Source organism: Equus asinus, chromosome 2 (assembly GCF_041296235.1).
Source record: "Equus asinus isolate D_3611 breed Donkey chromosome 2, EquAss-T2T_v2, whole genome shotgun sequence".
NCBI lineage: Eukaryota > Metazoa > Chordata > Mammalia > Perissodactyla > Equidae > Equus > Equus asinus.
In genome coordinates, this window is record NC_091791.1 from 152,951,422 (window position 1) to 152,972,742 (window position 21,321).

Consider the following 21,321-nt stretch of genomic DNA (forward strand, 5'->3'; position numbering starts at 1 on the left):
AATGGGAGAAACTGTATGGTGGTGAGAAGGTGTGTATGGGAACTTGGTATTTTCTTTTATCAGGTATGAGGGCCTTCTTGCGGACTTCTTGAAGGGGGGTCTTGTGGCTACGAAGTCCCTTAGCGTTTGTTTGTCTGGGAAAGATTTAATTTCTCCCTCCTATCTGTAAGATATTTTTGCTGGATAGAGTATTCTTGGCTGAAGATTTTTATCTTTTAAAGTTTTGAATATGTCATTCCATTCTCTCCTAGCTTGTCAGGTTTCTGCAGAGAAATCTGCTGAAAGTCTGATAGGGGTTCCTTTGTAGGTTATTTGCCTTGCTGCCCTGAGTATTCTTTCTTTGTCATTCATTTTTGCCAGTGTTAACTATTATATGTCTTGCAGTAGGTCTTTTTACATTGACAAATTTAGGACATCTGAAAGCTTCCTCCACACGCATTTCCCTCTCATTCCCTAGATTTGGGAAGTTCTCTGCTATTATTTCTTTGAGCATGCTTTTGGCTCCGTTCTCTTTCTCTTTACCTTCTGTGATGTCTGTAATTCTTCTGTTGCATTTCCTCATTGAGTTGGATATTTCTCGGAGACTTCATTCATTTCTTTTTAGTCTTAGTCCTCTCTCGTCCTCTGTCTGGAGCAGTTCAACATGTCTATGTTTGATTATTCTGATTTGCTCCTCTATGGTATCCACACGAGCATTCAGGGAATCCATATTTTGTTTTATCACTTCCATTGTGTCTTTCCTTTCTAGTATTTCTGATTGATTCTTTTTTATAGTTTCAATCTCTTTTGTGAAGTAGCTCCTGAACTCATTGAATTGTTTCTCTGTATTCTCTTTTACCTCATTGAGTTTTTTGGCGGTAGCTATTCTGAATTCATTGTCATTTAGTTTACTTATGTCTGAGTCCTCAGGACAGAATTCTGGGTATTTGTTTTCTCTCTGGTCTGGAGTTTTGATGAACTGCTTGATGCTTGAAGTTCCAGTTTTACCCATTGTGATATTATTCGGTTGCAGTTACACCCTACTGGATGGGAGATCGAGAGCCTCGTATTCTGAGCCCTTTGCCTTCTGCTGAGACGATGCAGCATGGCGCTGGTTGGGGGTGTGCTTTCTCTTGTGTGCGGTCCCCGGTTTCCCGATCAGCTCTTGCTATCTGGTCCCCTGGGGTCTTGGCTTGCTTAGGTCACCCCTGCATGAAAGTTTTCACCCTGTTAGAGGGCTTCCCTCTAGGCTGCAAGGGCCCTAGGGAGTCCTGGGTGATCCTGCGGCCGTGCGACCTGTCCCTGACTCCTTCCCTCATGGAGCCTCCTGCGGCAGTGATCCCAGTCCTTAGGGGAGAGAGCAAAGTTCCCTCTTACCCCATTTCATCTCCTCCGAGGGGGGCTCCAGCCTCTCTGCCCTCTGTTGTTTAGCTGCCATGACTCTCCAAGGATTCCTGTGCTATTAGGATATTTTCTGTGGAATATGGTTGCTCCTTTTTGTTGTACGTTGGAGGGGAGAGAGTCCCCGGCAAGCTCACTCTACCATGATGCTGACATCACTCCCGGAACTTGGTATTTTCTACTCAGTTTTTCTATGAAGCTAAAACTGCTTTAAAAAAATAAAGACATGACTTTTTTTAAATGATCTTTTAAAAGTTCCTAGTACATTTTGCAATATTGCTTTAGGGAAGAATTATCCCAAATGTATCGCAAGCTGCAGTGCCTAAGAACTGCAGAAACCTTTTAACAAACTTTTTAACTGAAACCTTTCAACTGAACGTGACTTTAAAAAAGTTTTTCCCATTGCTATTGGAATGTATTTTCCGGATTGTGTTTTCTCTTGCTTTGTTTTGTTTTTTAAGATTGGCCCTGAGCTAACATCTGTTGCCAATGTTTTTTTTTCTTTTTCTCCCCAAAGCCCCTTGGTTCATAGTTGTATATTATAGTTGTAGGTCCTTCTGGTTCTTCCATGTTGGATGCTACCTCACCATGGCTCAGTAAGCGGTGCTAGGTTTGTGCCCAGGATCCAAACTAGTGAAACCCTGGGCTCCCAAAGTGGAGCATGTGAAGTTAACAACCTGGCCGTGGGACTGGCCCCTGGATTGTTCTTAACGTTTGCTTTTGCTTATTTTGGAATGGTGAATATGGAAAACCCTTATATTGCCACTTAACTTTGCTATCTTCCTAGATAATCAGAACAAGATCTTTGGCTGTTTATTTTGTCATTATTCATGCTGACAGGACCAAGGTCTTTGATTTGATGAGTCATTTAAATTCTGACAAGCCAAGATCAGAATAGATATCATAACTTGCATCAAGTAGAACGAAAATAGTGGCTGAGTTCATCTACCTAGGATTGTCTTGTATCTTGGCAGCTGATACCAAAATCCAGATCCACTTGTAACCTTGGGAGTGATATGGCACTGTTATTGAACAAATTCCAGAGCCAATTAGAATAAATCTGGAGAATAAAACAGAGCCCACTAACAATCTTCTTTTTCTCTGTCCCTTTCTGTGGACGCCTCTATCTTCATTCACTAAATTGCAATGATATGTTTATATATTCTTCATCCCCACTGGACTATAAACTCTTGAGGACAAGGCCCAGGTCTCATGTACCTCCTATGTCATAGTTCCTGGGACATAGAGGCTGTCGACAAACGTTTGTTGAAATAAAGTGTTAGGATCAAAAGGGCTAAATTATGGGGAGTGCTGACAACTAAGATTCAATTATAAAAATATCAGAGTCCATTTTAAATTCAGCTTGCTTTATGCATTCTGTAATCCTACATGATGACAATTTATAGTCATGTATTGTCTTTGAAGCACAATAGTGTTAACAAAATTTATTTACCTAGGCAATATACTAAAACTCACCTTTATTATTTTATTTTATTTATTTATTTATTTATTTTTTTTTAGTAAGATTAGCCCTGAGCTAACATCTGCTGCCAATCCTCCTCTTTTTGCTGAGGAAGACTGGCCCTGAGCTAACATCCATGCCCATCTTCCTCTACTTCACATGTGGGACGCCTACCACAACATGGCTTGCCAAGCAGTGTCATGTGTGCACCCTGGATCCGAACCAGTGAACCCCAAGCCGCCAAAGCAGAATGTGTGCACTTAACCGCTGTGCCACCAGGCCAACCCCAAAACCTACCTTTTAAAAAATTAAAAAATACAGAAGAATAAAACTAAAATTATAGTTGCCTTTCTGCCCCATTCTGCTTTCTTTGTTAAAGTAAATAAACAATTTAGTGTATATCTTTACAGATTTTTATTTGTATAATTACAAACATGCACACACAGACATATATGTTTAGGAAAGGGTGTTCATGTATGCGTATTTGTATAAATGGGATCTTAGAATATATCATTTTGCAACTTGTTTTTAACTTAAACAGTATTTCATGGGGATAATTCTATGTTGATATATATAACAGCTCTTGCCTTATTTAATTGCTGCATGTATTCCTTTGTGTAAATATATCATAGTATATTTAACCCTTCCTCTTTTTCTAGACAATTACATTGTTTCCAGTTTTTCACTGATCAACAAATATTGGAACATACACATATACCTTTGTTTTATACACATACACCTTTTTTTTTTTATATAAATGAGTATATACATATCTCGTCAAGAATACCTGAGGCCAGGTTCTTAGAGGTATATTTCTGGATTGAAGGGTATGTGCATTTCAAATTTTGATAGATTTTTGCCAGATGTTTTTCTTGAATTGCTGTACCAACTTACATTCCCATTAAAAGGATATGAGAATGTTCTTTCTCCATACCTGTCACCAAACTTTATTTAATCAGTTTTTTTACTTTTTGCCAATCTCTTAGGCAAATAATTTCATTATTTTAATTTGAATTTCTATTATTACTTGTATTATGAACATCTTTTTGTATTTTAACTGTATGTTTTATTTCTTCTGTTTATTGCCTGTCTCTATCCTTTACTCATTTTTCTATTGCATTTTTCTTACTGCTGTTACCTACTTCAAAATATTTTCTCTTAGTATGCATGTCTTTTTTAAATTTATATTTTTACATCAGATTTATTGAGATAAAATTTATATACACTAAAATCTATGCCTTCAAGTGTACCATTTCCTGAGTTTTCACACACATATATAGTTCATTAATAATCAAATTATAAAATATTTACATCACCCCCAAAGTTCTCTAGTCCCCCTTTGCAGTCAATCCTTTTTCCTTCTTACCCCCATCTTCAGGCGGTCGCTCATCTGTTTTCTGACCCTGTAGTTTTGCACTTTCACACTGTCATATAAATGAAATCATATAGTATGTAGTGTTTCCTGTCTCTTTTTTCATTTAGCATAAGGCCGTTGACATCATTCGTGTATCAGCAGTTTGTTCTTTTTTTATTGCTGAGTAGTACACCACTGTATGATTGTGCCACAATTTATCCTTTACCAGTTGATGAACATTTGGGTTATTTCTGGCTTTTAAATAAAGTTATTATAAACATTCAAATAAAAGTCTTTGTGTGAGTGTATGTTTTCATTTCTCTTGGGTAACCTAGGAATAAGATTGTTGGATCATAAGTTAAGTGTATGTTTGACTTTAGAAGATCTGTTTTCTGTCTTTTTAACTTGATTTATGCTATCATTTGTCTTACTGACATTTTAAATTTGTATGTTGTTAAATTTATCCAATTTGTTTTTAAGCTTCTGGATTTTATGCCTTGCTTCCATGGCATTCCCTATTCTAAAATTATGCTTATACTTTCTTTTAGTACAGCTACATTTTTAGTAATTATGGATGAGTCCAGCGTTCTTCAGTATACTGTATATATGAAGAAAGAAAAATTAATTTGTATATTCTAATTTCTTTTGGTACTTTTGTTCTAGTGGTTATCTCTACTTTTAGTAATAATTTTTATAGTGCCTTTAGTTCCTTTTCTTCCCCTTAACTTTTTATTATCTAGTCTGTCAGTTTTAATGCTATCTTTGACTGTCTTCTATTACTTATATAACAGTCAATGATCTTATGTTACTTTCTTTTTCCCTTTTCTTATTTTTCAGTTGTAGTCTTCCTGACTGTCAGACCATATATTGTTCACATTCTTCTATCCATGTCCTCACCCTTGGTTTGTTCCTAACTCTACAATTAAATATATAATATGTTCACCATCTGTCCTTTTTCTGAAGTTTGCCTAGTCATCTTTTGGTCGGCTGAAACTCATCCTCTAGATGTCCATAAACTACAGTTTATGGGTCAAATCTGTCTCACCACCTATTTTTTTATGGCCTGCAAGCTAAGCGTGTTTTTTATATTTTTAGATGGTTCAGGAAAAAGACAAGAAAAATCTTTTATGATACATGGAAATTATATGAAACTAAAATTTCAGTGACCATAAATAAAGTTTTGTTAGAACATAGCCATGCTCATTCATTTATTTATTGTTTATGGCTGCTTCTGTACTACAATAGTAGATTTGAGTAATTCAATAGAGATTGTATGACTTACGAAGCCTAAAATATTTACTGTCTGTTCCTTATACAGAAAGTTTACTGATCTTTGCTCAAGTAAATTCCTCAGGAAGGGCACATGTATACAGTGTTCCCTAAGTTCTGACATGTTCAAAATTGCAATTTTATAGCTTGGCTGGAGATAATATCCTTAGTTTACATTTTCTTTCTTTAAAAATGCTGCTCTACTGTTGTCTTGTTCTATATGTTGTTATTGAGAAGTCTGATTTTCTTGCTGTTAACATTATTTTATCTTTTTGCCTGAAGGCTCTCAGGACTTTTATCTTTTTTTATTTTTAAACTTTCACTCAGCCTTAATTACAATTATGCATTTTAAATTCAAACAGGTGACCAAAGGTAAAACATTCATTTAGAAAAATTTGATTACCAGGCTGGTTAACTGAAAAAAAACTTTTTATTGAAAATGCTTAGTATCACATGTATTCCTGTACTTACAAAGTAGAAATAGATCTAGGAAGTAACCTACTGGTTAACAGTGTGACTCTCTTGGACAGTGACTCTCTTGGACAGTGTTATATGATTGAATAGAAAGGGCTTGAATCTTATGGATCTGTTAATCTAGATTTGATGTTGGCTCAAAATTTATTTTAAAAATTAAAAAATCAATATAATCCATCTTGATTTGTATGTTTTCTTTTCATGTCTGTAAAATGAAGAACTTTTCCTGATCACCAGTTTTTCATAGGACAAGTAAATTTCATGACACTAGCCCTAGAAAAGGAAAAACATTTGAGATTTATAAGACTATCAACTTCAGAAGAACTTATTTAAATACTATTGTCCTTATAATGGTCTGTCTCAGAAGCCAGATCCGTATAAGTTTTTTCAACAGAAATTCAGTTTCGGGATAGGATCATCCTGGTGTAAGGACTTTTATCTTTAAAGTCTAACAGTTTTAGTAGGTTATATTTTGGAGTTGATCATACCGGGTGAGTGTTTTCTCACTCATGGACACTTTCAATGTGCAGATTCAGGTCTTCTTTTATTTCCAGGAAGTTTTCTTAGATTACAGTTTTAAATATTAGCTCTTTTCTATTGTTTTGAATTTCTTCTTCAGTAATTCCAGTTATACTTACCTTGGCTCTCTTATGCCTGTCTTCTGTTTCAACTGCTTTTTCTCTGATTCTGTATTTCTTTACTTCATTTCATTTTAATTCTCTTCATTGTTTTCCTGATTTGTTTCAATGCTATTAATTTTTCATTTGTCTTACCTCAGATACTTTATAATTTAGAATTCTTTTCTGATATGATTTTCTCACTTTCTTCTCTTTTTTTTCCTGAGTTTAATCAAGTCTCATTTATTATTGTTTTTTTTGTCCATTTCTATTCTTAGTTTTTGTATTTCTGATTAAAGGTGTTTTAATCTGATTAAGGGTTTTCATATCCCCAAATTCCAGTTTTAAAGCATTGTGCTACAGTTTTCTCCAGCGTCGTGATTGGGTTTTGGCTCTTATTTGCTTTTTCTTTTGGTAATAGTTTTGTATGGATATTGCTTTTTTCTATTTTTTATTTCATGGACAGGGTTCAGAACTGCTGTCTTCTGTCAGTTCTGCCCTTTTACATGTAATTTCTTATATAGATGATGGTGGTGGTAGTGGTGAGATGAGGGGAGGGTTTGGCATGTCTTGTTTCCCTAAGATCCTTAATTTTCCCTTCTTCTTTTCATTTCATTTACTGCCGTATCTTTAAGGGGTTGCTGGCTTTTTTTAATGTATCTGATTTTCCTCCAGAAGTAATGCTTCTCTCAGGTTGCCACTTCTGGTCCTGCTCACTTTCAATCTCTTTCCCTGTGAATCACTAAGTTGCAACTTGTGTTTGGTATTTGTCCCTTAGCACTGGGCTTTCTCTTTTGGGGTGTGGTTTTGCCTGTGCTTCATCTAAGTCCTCTGTACCCCTCTGCTGTCTTTCATAGAGTCTCTTAAGCTCCCCTTTCTTGTCTACAGGCTTGAAGTGATAGGCAGCGGCAACTCTGATGGAACAAGTGTTTTGAGGATCGTGATATTTGGTTTTTGTCAGCTAGTAATGCTGCAAACATGGATTATGTATGGTTTTATTGCTGTCCTTGTTAATTGTATATTTTGGAGGGGGAAGTTTTGGGATAGATTCAAAATCAGGCCATTGTCATCATCCTCTATCTGGATTAGTATATTTTAGATAATTTTTTTACAAGAACCCTCAAAGGAGAAATGTTGTGACTAAGTTTTAGTTGCTGTGGGACATCAATATAGATGAAAATACTTTATATATTTCTTAAGTATTATATAATGTCATGATAATGACAAAAGCGTCTGTTCAGAAAATCTCATCACTCAAGCATTCTGGGTGTTGTATAGATTATTTCTTGCATACTTCACAATCTGTTCTGTTTCCATTCCATTAGTACAACATTTTTAAAACTATTATTTAAAAAATTAGAGTCTATTTCAAAAACTTATCAATTTTTAAGGTCCATTTTTGTTTTGATTAAGTATTCAGGATTTATTTTGGTTAACTAATCAAAATGGTTTTTGATATATTTAGTTTCTATGACATTAAAGGCAATTAAGTTTGAAGTATTGGAGAGCATTTATTATTTGAATCATCTTTCTCATTTTTCCTTTGTTAATATGTTTTGAAATCAAGACAAACTCATTTTTCATTTATCAGATGCATACTTCTACTGGAGGAGGATTTTGTGACTGTGGAGACACAGAGGCATGGAAAACTGGCCCTTTCTGTGTAAGTCATGAACCTGGAAGAGCAAGTACTGCAAAAGAGGTAAGAATATTATTTTTAAAAAATTGCTAACTATTTAAGCTTGATGAAATTAGATAGAAATAAATGTTATGTGTATGAGTTGAACTGAATTCCATTGATAATACCAATTTTTATGTTCTATTCTAATATTTAAATGGAGGGAGTTTTATTTGACTCTAGAGAAGTTAAGGATTTGATAATTATATTCTTTACTTCTCTAAAGAAGAAATGAATTCACAATGAAAAGATGAACTGAGAATATTTTTTTGTTAAGCAGTCAATATGATAAGTAACAGGAAACAATATATAAGCCTGAAAGAGTAAATGGAAGTAATTATTAACAGATAGAAGCAGAATGTAGTGAATTAGAAAACAGTAGCATTGACACATAAATTCATTAATTGCTTTTCTTAAAGAAAAAAAGTTAACAAATTATCCATTGTGTCTATCCTAATAAGGAAAAAAATTTGAGCCATGAGCAAGCCCAGATACAGACAGTTAGAAAGGAGAATGGAGAAATAACCATAGAACCAGATGTAAAAGGATTATAAAAGACTCTTTATGTGATTCTGTGCAAATACACTTAAAAATGGATTATTTTATCATACAGTATAAAGTGCCACAATTTATCCAAAAACAGGTAAAACTCAAATAGTCAATAACCATTGAAGAGATTCAGAAAATTGTCACAAGAAAGTACTTCCTAAAAAGTGCCACGCTCAGATAGTTTCACAGAGAAATCCTTTTGAAAACTTCAAGAATAAGTAGTTTTTGTACTCTAAACTGTTTCAGATAACCCTATAACAGTGAACACCCTTAGGGCCCAGATTTTGATCTCTTAAGTACCATTCCCCACTAAAATAAATCAAGGCTTGTTGTAAAAATATCTGATTCCAGGTCTGAGTCAGGGAATATATAAGTTAAGCTTGTGAGGATAGATTTGTGTCAAAAGAACCTAGGACCCAGCTTGAAAAGGCTCCCATTGACCTGAGTTGGGCAATTGGAACATCAAAAAAATAATAACCAATGCAATTGATTGAATTGTACTGAATTATAAAAATCTATGAGTTCCTAATGAAACTTATGTGAAAGCTAAAAAGTGCAAAACTTGTTTGTTGCCATGACAGTGGTTATTTTATCAATGCCTTACTCTAAAAATTCATAGTTAAGGGAATGAACTAAGCATTTATTATGCCTTTTCACTAGGAGTTGTATTTTATGGTAAACAAGTATCTCCAGTTCATGAAGTAAAGCTCTTCTTTCTAGAGGAGTGCTAGCTAATAGGGAAGGGATAATAGAATTAGAAAAATCAACATTTTGCAAACCATAAGGAAATAACTTGATTTAGACAAGGATCAATAATGGATGCTAAAACCTCTGCTTTGGGTTGATGGGGAAGAGTATTCACATGGTTCTAAATTGTCATCTAATAGATTACTTGCTAATCATAAGGGAAAAAATGAAACTTTACAATGGAGGTATCATATTCTCATCACCTGAAACCAGTCGTCAGTATTAGCACCATTACTAATAGTGAGGTGATATGGCATAGTGAACTTCCTCTTATGATGTAAAATAAAGTACAGTTTAACATCTGAAAATCAGTTAATGTAATACACTATATAAATAGAATAAAAACCAAAACCAGAGGATCAACTCAACAGATGCTGCAAAAGCATTTGACTAAATCCAGCACGCTTTCATGATAAAAACTCTTAAACTTATAAAAGAAGAGAACTTCCTCAGCCTGATAGAGGGCATCTATGAAAAACTCACAGCTATAATTATATTGGATACTTTTCCCCTAAGATCAGGAACAAGCAAAGATCCTGCTCTTGCCACATCTATTCAGTATTTTACTGGAGGGTCTAACCAGGGCAATTAGGCAAGAAAAAGATATAAAAGGCATCCAGATTGGAAAGGAAAAAGTAAAACTGGCTTTGTTTGCAGATGACATGATTTTGTGTATAGAAAATCCTAAGGAATCCCCCTAAAAATTATAGAACTAATAGACAAGTTCAGCAAGATTACAATACACAAGATAATTATACAAAAATTACAGTCATGCATCACTTAACGACAAGGATATGTTCTGAGAACTGTGTTCTGAGAAATGCCTCATTAGGCAATTTTGTAGTTGTGCAAACATCATAGAATCTACTTAGACAAACCTAGATGTATAGCCTACTACACGCCTGGGCTGTATGGTGCTTAACCTTATGGGGCCCCCATAGTATATGCAGTCCATTGTTGACTGAAATGTTGTTATGCAGCATATGACTGAACTTCTATTTCTCTACATTAGCAATGAACGATTCAAAGATGAAATTAAGGAAAAACATTCCATTTATCATAGTATCAAAGAGAATAAAACATTTAGGAATACATTTAACAAAAGGACAAAATTTATGTTGTGAAAACTATAAAACACTATTGAAAGAAATTAAAGAAGACCTAAATAAAGGGAAAAACATCCTGTATTTCTGGATCAGAAGACTTACTCTTGTCCGTTTTGTGTTTTTGTCCAATACCACCAGGCAGTTAACTCAATTCTCCTGTAATCAGGTGTCCCACAAATTTAACTCAGTTCTAACACTCACAACTGGAGATAACATCAGCTTTCACAGGTTAAAGGCTGAGTCCCACAAGACTGCCCTGCTTCAGATGCCAGTCAGAAATCCAGGTTGTTGTCCGTGCTTCTGACCAACTGGCTTTAAATCACAGGTTCCCACAAGCCCCTCCTCAGGTTTGATTCATTTGCTACAGTGGCTCATAGAACTCAGGAGACCAGTTTGCTTATTAGATTACCTGTTTATTATAAAAGGATACAACTCAGGAATGGTCACATGAAAGAGACGCATAGGGCAGGGTATGCAGGAAGGGGCTGTGGATCTTCCATGCTGTCTCCCAGCACGCCACTCTCCTAAATGTCCAGGTGTTTGCCAACCCAGAAACTCTCTGAACCTTGTTCTTTTATTGAGGCTTCATCATACAAGCATACTTGATTAAACCATTGGCCATTGGTGATTGATTCAATCTCTAGCCCCTCTCCCTTCCCCAGAGGTCAGGGGGGTGGGACTGAAAGTTCCAACCCTCTAATCACATGGTTGGTTCCCGTGGCAACCAACCCATCCTTAGGTGCTTTCCAAAAGTCACCTCATTAATGTAGCAAAGGACACTTTTGCTCTCTTAGGAAATTTCAACAGCTTTGTACCAGAAACGGGGGTGAAGACCAAATAGGTTTCTTATTATAAATCACAGTGTCACAGGCCATACTCCCCAAATTGATTTACAGATTCAACACAATTCATATCAGAATTCCAGCTGGCATTTTTTTTTAAGTAATTGACAAGCTGACTCTAAAACTCATATGGAATTGTAAGGGACCCAGAATAGCCCAAATAACCTTGAAAGAAGAACAAAGTTAAGAGAACTCATACTTCCCTATTTCAAAACTTACTACAAAGCAACAGTAATCAAGATAGTGTGGTACTGGCATAATGATAAACATATACATTTATGGAATAGATTTGAGAGCCCAGAAGTAAACTCACAGATCTCCAGTCAACTGTTTTTCAACAGGAGAACCAAGACCATTCTCTAGGGAAAGAAGAGTCTTTACCAAATGGTACTTGGACAACATGATATTTAAATACAAAAGAATGAATCTGGACTTCTAACTCATACCATACACAAAAATTAACTCAAAATGGATCAAAGACCTAAATGTAAGAGCTAAAACTATACAACTCTTAGAAGAAAACGTAGGGATAAATCTTTTTTTTTTTTTTAAGATTGGCACCTGAGCTAACAACTATTGCCAATCTTTTTTTTCCGGCTTTTGCTCCCCAAATCCCCCCAGTACGCAGTTGTATATATTTTTAGTTGTAGGTCCTTCTAGTTGTGGCATGTGGGACGCCACCTCAGCGTGGCCTGACGAGTGGTGTCATGTCCGTGCTCAGGATCTGAACCAGCGAAACCCTGGGCTGCTGAAGCGGAGTGCGTGAACTTAACCGCTGGGCCATGGGGCCACCCCTGGGATAAATCTTCATTGCCTGGATTTGGCAATGGATTCATAGATATGATACCAAAAGCATGAGTAATAGAAGAAAAAATAGATAAATTGAACTTAGTCAAAGTTAAAAATTTTTGTGTTCCAAAGGACATTATCAAGAAAGTGAGGGACTGGCCCTGTGGCTGAGTGGTTAAGTTCGAGGGCTCCGCTTCAGCGCCCCAGGGTTTTGCCGGTTCGGATCCTGGGCACGGACATGGCACCACTCATCAAGCCATGCTGAGATGGCATCCCACATGCCACAACTAGAAGGACTCAGTTAAAAATAGACAACTACGTATCAGGGGTCTTTGGGGAGAAAAAGAAAAAATAAAAAATCTTAAAAAAAAAAAGTGACAACAACCCACAAAATGGGAGAAATATATTTGCAAATTATATACTTGATAAGGAACTTAGATCTAGAACTTACAAAAAACTCTTAAAACTCAATAATAAAAGGCAACCCAATTTTTAAAATGAGCAAAGGATCTGAGTAGTCATTTCTTCAAAGAATATTTATAAATAGGCAATAAGCACATGAAAAGATGCTCAACATTAGTTATTAGGGAATTGCAAACCAAAACCATCATGAGGTACTTTTTCACATCTAATAGTGGCTGTAATCAAAAAGACAGATAACAAGTGTTAGTGAGGATATGACAAAATTCGAATCTTCATATACTGCTGGTGGAAATGTAGAATGGTGCAGCCACTTTGGAAACTAGCCTGGCAGTTCTTCACGTGGTTAAATGTAGAGTTACCATATGCCCCAGCAGTTCCACTCCTAAATATGTACACAAAATAATTGAAAACAAGTGTTCAAACACGTAGTTGTACCTGAAAGTTTATAGCAGCATTGTTCATAATAGTATTACTATCGTTATAAAAATAGTATTATTACAGGGTAATAGAATAGTATTATTCTTCATAATGAAAAGTAGAAACAACCCAAATTTCCTTCAATTGATAAATGGATAAACAAAATGTGATATATCCATACAGTAGAATATTATTTATCTATAAAAGGGAGTGAAGTGCTGAAACATTCTTCAACTTGGAGGAACCCTGAAAACATTATGCTAAGTGAAAGAAGGCAGTTACAAAAGACCACATATTAAATCGTTCTGTTTATATGAAATGTCTGGAATAGGCACATCCATAGGGATAAAAGTAGATTAGTGGTTGTTTAGGCCCAGGAGGATGGAGGCATGGGGGGCACACAATCACTAAATGGGTTTTTTGGGGTTTTTTTTTGAGGTGATGAAGATATTCTAAAACCTCTATGGTATTAGTTACACATATCTGTAAATATACTAGAAACCATTGAATAGTACATTTTGAATGAATTGAATGGCACGTGAATTCTATCTCAAGCTGTTAAAAAAATTGAAGTACAGGGGCTGGCCCCAAGCCCTAGTGGTTCAGTCTGGTGCACTCCACTTTGGCTGACCAGCTTCAGTTCCTGGGCATGGACCCACACCACTTGTTGGTGGCCATGCTGTGGCAGTGACCCTCATACAAAATAGAGGAAGATTGGCAACGGATGTTAGGTCAGGGCGACTCTCCCTCAGCAAAAAAAAAAAAAAATTGATGTATATTGCCTCACTTATGAAATATTCTTGTTAAAAATGTTTAACTTGGGGACCAGCCCAGTGGCACAGCAGTTAAGTTCGCACATTCAGCTTCTCAGTGGCCTGGAGTTCTCTGGTTTGGATCCTGGGTGCGGACATGGCACCGCTTGGCAAAAGCCATTCTGTGGTAGGCGTCCCATGTATAAAGTGGAGGAAGGTGGGCATGGATGTTAGCTCAGGGCCAGTCTTCCTCAGCAAAAAGAGGAGGATTTGCAGTAGTTAGCTCAGAGCTAATCTTCCAAAAAAGAAAAAAAGAAATGTTTAACTTGAACTTATTAAAGCTTTGAGATCTTTTAGTTTATAGGAAATGCAGGGGAGAGATGAAGATAAAGAATACTACAGGGAGGATAAGTATTAAATGTAGGACATTTCAGGGGCCAGCCCGGTGGTGCAGCGGTTAAGTTCACACATTCCGCTTTGGTGGCCCGGGGTTTGCCGGTTTGGATCCCGGGTGCGGACATGGCACCGCTTATCAAGCCATGCTATGGCAGGCATCCCACATATAAAGTAGAGGAAGATGGACACAGATGTTAGCTCAGGGCCAGTCTTCCTCAAAAAAAAAAAAGAAAAACAAAAGTAGGACATTTCAAGATAAATCTAGAATGTAGGACTTCTTATAGAAAAACTGTCCTGGTGTCTGTCATGAAGATGAAAAGGCTGGGGTCGGGTTGGGAGATTCATATAGATGTAAACAACTTGAGACATACACAACAAAATATAATAGACATTTGGGGAATAATTAGGAAAATTGAATATGGTCAAGATATTAGGTGATATTTTAAAATTATTGTTAATGTTATTATGTCTAACAATGGTATTATGATTATGTAGGAAAATGTCTATTTCTTTTTTTAGAGATACATATTAAAGTATTGAGGGGTAAAATATGATTATTTTTTACCTTAAAATAGTTGAACAACAAAAAAGAAGCATATATGGAAAAATAATGTTATTGAATTTAGGTAAAAGTTGTGTTTATTATACTGATCTTCCTGTTTTTCTTTCTTTAAAAAATTTTAGTAATAAAAAGATCAAAAATAAGAAATAAAATCACTCAATTACTTAAACACCAAACAAATAACAAAAACATGTAAATTGTTCCTGAGCATAGAGGGAAAAAAAGGGAGTTTCCAAATTTGTTATATAAAGCCAACACTACACTGACCTTAGATTTGACAAAATACAGAATTTACAGATCAGGTTTATTAATAGTTGTTATACTGAAATCCTAAATAAAACATTAGCAAGTGGAATCAAGTTTAAAAGAGAAATATAACACAGTCATGCTTACATTCCTGGAACGAACCCTTTTTGAAATTCAACTGTGAAACCATTTGTGCCTGGCACTTTTGGGGAAAGTAGTTCTTTGATAACATTCTCAGTTTCTTCCAGAATTATTGGTTTCAAGTCAAAAGCCATTAATCATGCTTGATGACGAAACACTAGTATATTTCCATTGTAAATAGAGACAAGATAAGGAAATCCACTGTTGCTATTATTACATAACAGTATTCTGGAAATCAATCAAATAGACAAATAGAATGAAATAAAATGCATGAATATTGGAGAGGAGGGAAAATAATCACGATTGTATAGTGTAAAACTCAAGAAAATTAACTGAAGAAGAATTAGAAACTATAGTAGAGCTTAGGTTGTTGGTTATAGAACTTATGTTAAAAATCATTAATTTCTCTGTTTAATATATTCAACAAATATTTCTTGAATGCCCTTAGAAGCAATAGCTTTTAGAAAATATAATGGAAGAAAAGATCCCATTCACTATAGCATCAAAAAGGATTAAATACTGAGGCCTGTCTGGTGGCTCAGCAGTTAAGTTTGTGTGCTCCGCTTTGGCAGCCCGGGGTTCGCTGGTTCTGATCCTGGGCACAGACCTTCGCACCACTCATCAAGCCATGCTGTGGCAGGCGTCCCACATATAAAATAGAGAAAGATGGGCACAGATGTTAGCCCAGGACTGATCTTCCTCAGCAGAAAGAGGAATTTGTGGCAGATGTTAGCTCAGGGCTAATCTTCCTCAGAAAAAAGATGAAATACCTAGGAAGAAAACAAGAAATCTGCCAGCTCTATTTTAAGAAAACTTTAAAACTATACTCTGATGGGCATGAGAAGAAGAAAAATCAGAAGACACACTTCATTGTTGGATTGGAAGATTCAGTATTACAAAGGTAAAATTTTTTCCAAAATTAGTCTATAAATTCAGTATATTTCCAATCAGAGTAACAGCCAAATTCTCTTTTGGAACTTGACAAAGTAATCAGAAGTTCTTCTGGAAAAATAATTTTTGAGAATTGCCAGGAAAAGCTGAAAAGAAGAGTTATGAGTGTGAGTAGGTCTAACAGATTTAAAATGTATTAAAGAGCTCTCGTAGTCCAAATAACGTGACTCTTGGTACAGGAATAGATAACAGATAATTGAGTAGAAAAGAGACTCTAAACCCAAATTAGTACTAAAGGTAGCATTTCAGATTGTTGGGGTACGTAATTGGATACCCATTTGGGGTGGGGGGGAAGCTTGATCAGTGTTAATATCAGATAAATTCCACAAATGCCCAGGATTTCAAACAGTTGTTTTTTGTTTTTGCTGAAGAAGATCTGCCCTGAGCTGCCATCTGTGTCAGTCCTTCTCTATTTTGTATGTGGGTTGCTGCCACAGCATGGCTGATGAGTGATGTAGGCCTGCACACAGGATCTAAACCTGCAAACCTGGGACACCAAAGCCGAGAGCACTGAACCCAACCACTATGCCATGGGGCCGGCCTCTTAAACAGTTTTTTTAGAAAAGAAATTAGAAACTTATTAGAAGGAAATGTGGGTGAATTTTAGAAAGTAATCTTGAAGTAGATTGAGCTTTCTAATCTAACATTTTTTAAAAATTCAGAAGCCAGTCCCAAATAAGCAACCTTAAAGCACACCTAACTGAACTAGAGAAAAAAGAACAAATGAAGCCAAAAGTCAGCAGAAGGAGAGAAATAATAAAAATCAGAGCAGAAATAAATACTATTGAAACGAAAAAAGCAGTAGAAAGGATCAATGAGACAAAGAGCTGGTTTTTTGAGAAGATAAATAAAATTGACAAACCACTAGCCAGACTTACAAAGAAAAAAAGAAAGCTCAAATAAACAAAATCAGAAATGAGCGAGGAGAAATAAGAACAGACTCTGCAGAAATACAACAGATTATAAGAGAATACTACAAAAAACTATATGCCAACAGAATGGATAACCTAGAGGAAATGGATAAATTCTTGGACTCCTACAGTCTCCCAAAGCTCACTCAAGAAGAGGCAGACAATTTGAACAGACCAATCACAAGGAAAGAGACTGAAACAGCAATCAAAAACATCCCAAAGAATAAAACCCAAGGACCAGATGGCTTTCCTGGGAAATTCTACCAAACTTTCAGAGAGGATTTAATACCTATAGTTTTCAAGCTATTCCAAAAAATTAGGGAAGATGGAACACTTCCTAACACATTGTATGAGGCCAACATCACGCTGATACCAAAACCTGACAAGGACACCACGAAAAAAGAGAACTACAGGCCAATATCACTGATGAACATAGATGCAAAAATTCTCAACAAAATTTTGGCAACCAGAATTCAGCAATTCATCAAAAGAATCATACATCAGGATCAGGTGGGATTCATACCAGGGACACAGGGATGGTTCAACATCCGCAAATCAATCAACATGATACACAACATCAACAAACTGAGGAATAAAAACCACATGATCATCTCAATAGATGCAGAGAAGGCATTTGACAAGATCCAACAGCCATTTATGATAAAAACTCTGAACAAAATGGGCATAGAAGGAAACTACCTCAACATAATAAAGGCCATATATGACAAACCCATAGCCAACATCATACTCAATGGGCAAAAACTGAACACCATCCCCCTGAAAACAGGAACGAGACAAGGATGCCCTCTATCACCACTCTTATTTAACATAGTACTGGAGGTCCTGGCCAGAGCAATCAAGCAAGAAAAAGGAATAAAAGGAATCCAAATAGGGAGGGAAGAAGTGAAACTCTCGCTGTTTGCAGACGACATGATCTTATATATAGAAAACCCCAAAGAATCCATTGGAAAACTCTTAGAAGTAATCAGCAACTACAGCAAAGTTGCAGGGTATAGAATCAATTTGCATAAATCAGTAGCCTTTCTATACTCCAGTAATGAACCAACAGAAAAAGAACTCAAGAACACAATACCATTCACAATCGCAACAAAAAGAATAAAATACCTTGGGGTAAATTTAACTAAGGAAGTGAAGGACCTATATAATGAAAATTACAAGGCCTTTCTGAGAGAATTGGATGACGACATAAGGAGATGGAAAGACATTCCATGTACATGGATTGGAAGAATAAACATAGTTAAAATGTCCATTCTACCTAAAGCAATCTACAGATTCAATGCCATCCCAATCAGAATCCCAATGACATTCTTTACAGAATTAGAACAAAGAATCCTAAAATTCATATGGGACAACAAAAGACCCCGAATTTCTAAAGCAGTCCTGAGAAAAGGGAACAAAACGGGAGGCATCACAATCCCTGACTTCAAAACATACTACAAAGCTACAGTAAGCAAAACAGCATGGTACTGGTACAAAAACAGGTGCACACATCAATGGAACAGAATTGAAAGCCCAGAAATAAAACCACACATCTATGGACAGCTTATCTTTGACAAAGGAGCTGAGGGCATACAATGGAGAAAAGAAAGTCTTTTCAACAAATGGTGCTGGGAAAACTGGAAAGCCACATGTAAAAGAATGAAAATTGACCATTCTTTTTCACCATTCACCAAAATAAACTCAAAATGGATCAAAGACCTAAAGGTGAGACCTGAAACCATAAGGCTTCTGGAAGAAAACGTAGGCAGTACACTCTTTGAGATCAGTATTAAAAGGATCTTTTCGGACACCATGCCTTCTCAGAGAAGGGAAACAATCGAAAGAATAAACAAATGGGACTTCATCAGACTAAAGAGCTTCTTCAAGGGAAATGAAAACAGGATTGAAACAAAAAAACAACCCACTAACTGGGAAAAAATATTTGCAAGTCATATATCTGACAAAGGCTTAATATCCATAATATATAAAGAACTCTCGCAACTCAACAACAAAACATCAAACAACCCAATCAAAAAATGGGCTAGAGACATGAACAAATATTTCTCCAAAGAAGATATACTGATGGCCAATAGGCACATGAAAAGATGCTCATCATCGCTGATCATCAGGGAAATGCAAATCAAAACTACACTAAGATATCACCTTACACCCGTTAGAATGACAAAAATATCTAAAACTACTAGTAACAAATGTTGGAGAGATTGTGGAGAAAAAGGAACCCTCATACACTGCTGGTGGGAATGCAAACTGGTGCAGCCACTATGGAAAACAGTATGGAGATTCCTCAAAAAATTAAAAATAGAACTACCATACGATCCAGCCATCCCACTACCGGGTATTTATCCAAAGAGGTTGAAGTCAGCAATCCCAAAAGTCCTATGCACCCCAATGTTCATTGCAGCATTATTTACAATAGCCAAGACATGGAAGCAACGTAAGTGCCCAGCAGCAGACGAATGGATAAAGAAGATGTGGTACATATATACAATGGAATACTACTCAGCTGCAAAACAGAACAAAATCATTCCATTTGCAATAACATGGATGGACCTTGAGGGAATTATGTTAAGTGAAATAAGCCAGCGAGAGAAGGATAATCTGTATATGACTCCACTCATGTGAGGAATTTAAAATTACGGACTAAGAACAGTTTAGTGGATACCAGGGGAAAGGTGGGGTGGGGGGTGGGCACAAAGGGTGAAGTGGTGCACCTACAACATGACTGACAACCATTAATGTACAACTGAAATTTCGCAAGATTGTAACCTATTGTTTACTCAATTAAAAAAAATTCAGAAGCCATAAAAAGGAAAAGATTGATAAGTTGGATTGTACAAAAAGTTATAACTTCTTTATAGCAAACAACTAAGTCATGAGAATAATGACAAACTGGAAAAATTTGCAATATGTTGACAAAGGATAATGGTCTGTCATTAAGAAACCTCTAGTATTCTGTATATTTGTGATATGAGATCACTCACATATGTAGTATACCCTATTTTACAAAACTCTAAATGGAAAGAAATGGAATTATATTTAGAGAAGTAAAATGTGTTCCCTTCCCTTGAGTAGAAGCGTTAGACCACAACAGCATGAGCTCCGAGACAGGTGTTCTCGGTTTGCTTTAAACTCCCCTAATTAGCTCTTTGACCTCAGCAAAGTTATTCAGCCTTTCTGTGTTTCAGTTTCTTTATCTCTAAACTGAAGATAATAGCACCTGCCTCACAGGGGTGTGAGGATTAAATGAGAAAATACATGTAAAGTGCTTAGCCTTAGAATATGCCTGACATACTGTAAGGACCCAGTAAATGTTAGCTGTCATCATCATTGTCATCATTGTTAGTATTATTATTACTAGTCTTTCAATACCTATTGCTTTTCCCATTACCTTTTCTTACTTCTGATACTAGTACTACCTCACATTTGTGTAATACTTTAGATTTAACAAAGATCTTTCACATGCATTGTATCCTTTGATCCTCATTTCTGCATTATGAGGTACATAGAGTAGCTCTATGTGATAGCGTGGAAACAGAGCTTCAGTAAAGTTAAGTGACTTCCTCAGGTTTGCATATCTAGTCAGTTGTAGAGTTGGGCCTGAAATTCAGATCTTTAGATTCTGGGCTCCAGCACATTTTTTTAAACTTGAATTTGGAAATAATTTCAAATTTATAAAAAGTTACAAAAGTAGAAATAATACAAAGAATATTCATATATTCTTTACCCATTCACCTATTCTTAGCATCTTCCCCCATGTCATTCAGGACTCTATTTTTAGATTGCCTCTTCTCTGTTACTCCTTTACTTGTCCTGATCCCAAATGATTATTCCTTCATTTGACAAATAGTTATCAAGTGCCTATTACCTGATTAAATATCACCAGATATCCACTACCTGAAACAGTCTATCTAGTTTTAACCCTTTTAATTCATTCTCGTTTTTGTTTTGTTTGAAGAACGCTTTTAATTCTGATTATTTCAAATTCCTCCGCTAATATTTTTTAAAAGGTACTGGAGTGTTTTGTCATATAATCAGAGATTACTTTGTGGCTTGATTTTTATATCCTCTTCATTCCATAACTGTTTATTCTAGGAGACTGTTTTTGCTCTTTAAGTAACTGGAGAATCCTTGGGAGTTAAGTTGGCTCATAGAATTTACAAAACTAGCCTCCCTCCCTCTGCCTCATGGGGTTCCAGTCTTTGGGGGGTTTTCCTGAATCAAATGGCCTCAGAAC

General features: G+C 36.0%; 1 protein-coding gene and 1 non-coding gene across 2 annotated transcripts in view; one reads left to right on the forward strand and one right to left on the reverse strand.

The window, feature by feature from the left end:
- The window catches only part of UBR1 (ubiquitin protein ligase E3 component n-recognin 1), a 166,584-nt gene that overhangs the window by 57,599 nt on the left and 87,664 nt on the right, over positions 1 to 21,321 (forward strand). The window contains exon 5 of the mRNA XM_070502794.1: positions 8,148 to 8,258. Coding sequence (XP_070358895.1) covers positions 8,148 to 8,258 — 111 coding nt within the window. The remainder of the gene's footprint in view (positions 1 to 8,147; positions 8,259 to 21,321) is intronic.
- LOC123283627 (small nucleolar RNA SNORD50) lies at positions 6,297 to 6,364 on the reverse strand. The gene has a single exon (XR_006524303.1). It is a non-coding gene; the product is annotated as a small nucleolar RNA SNORD50 (small nucleolar RNA).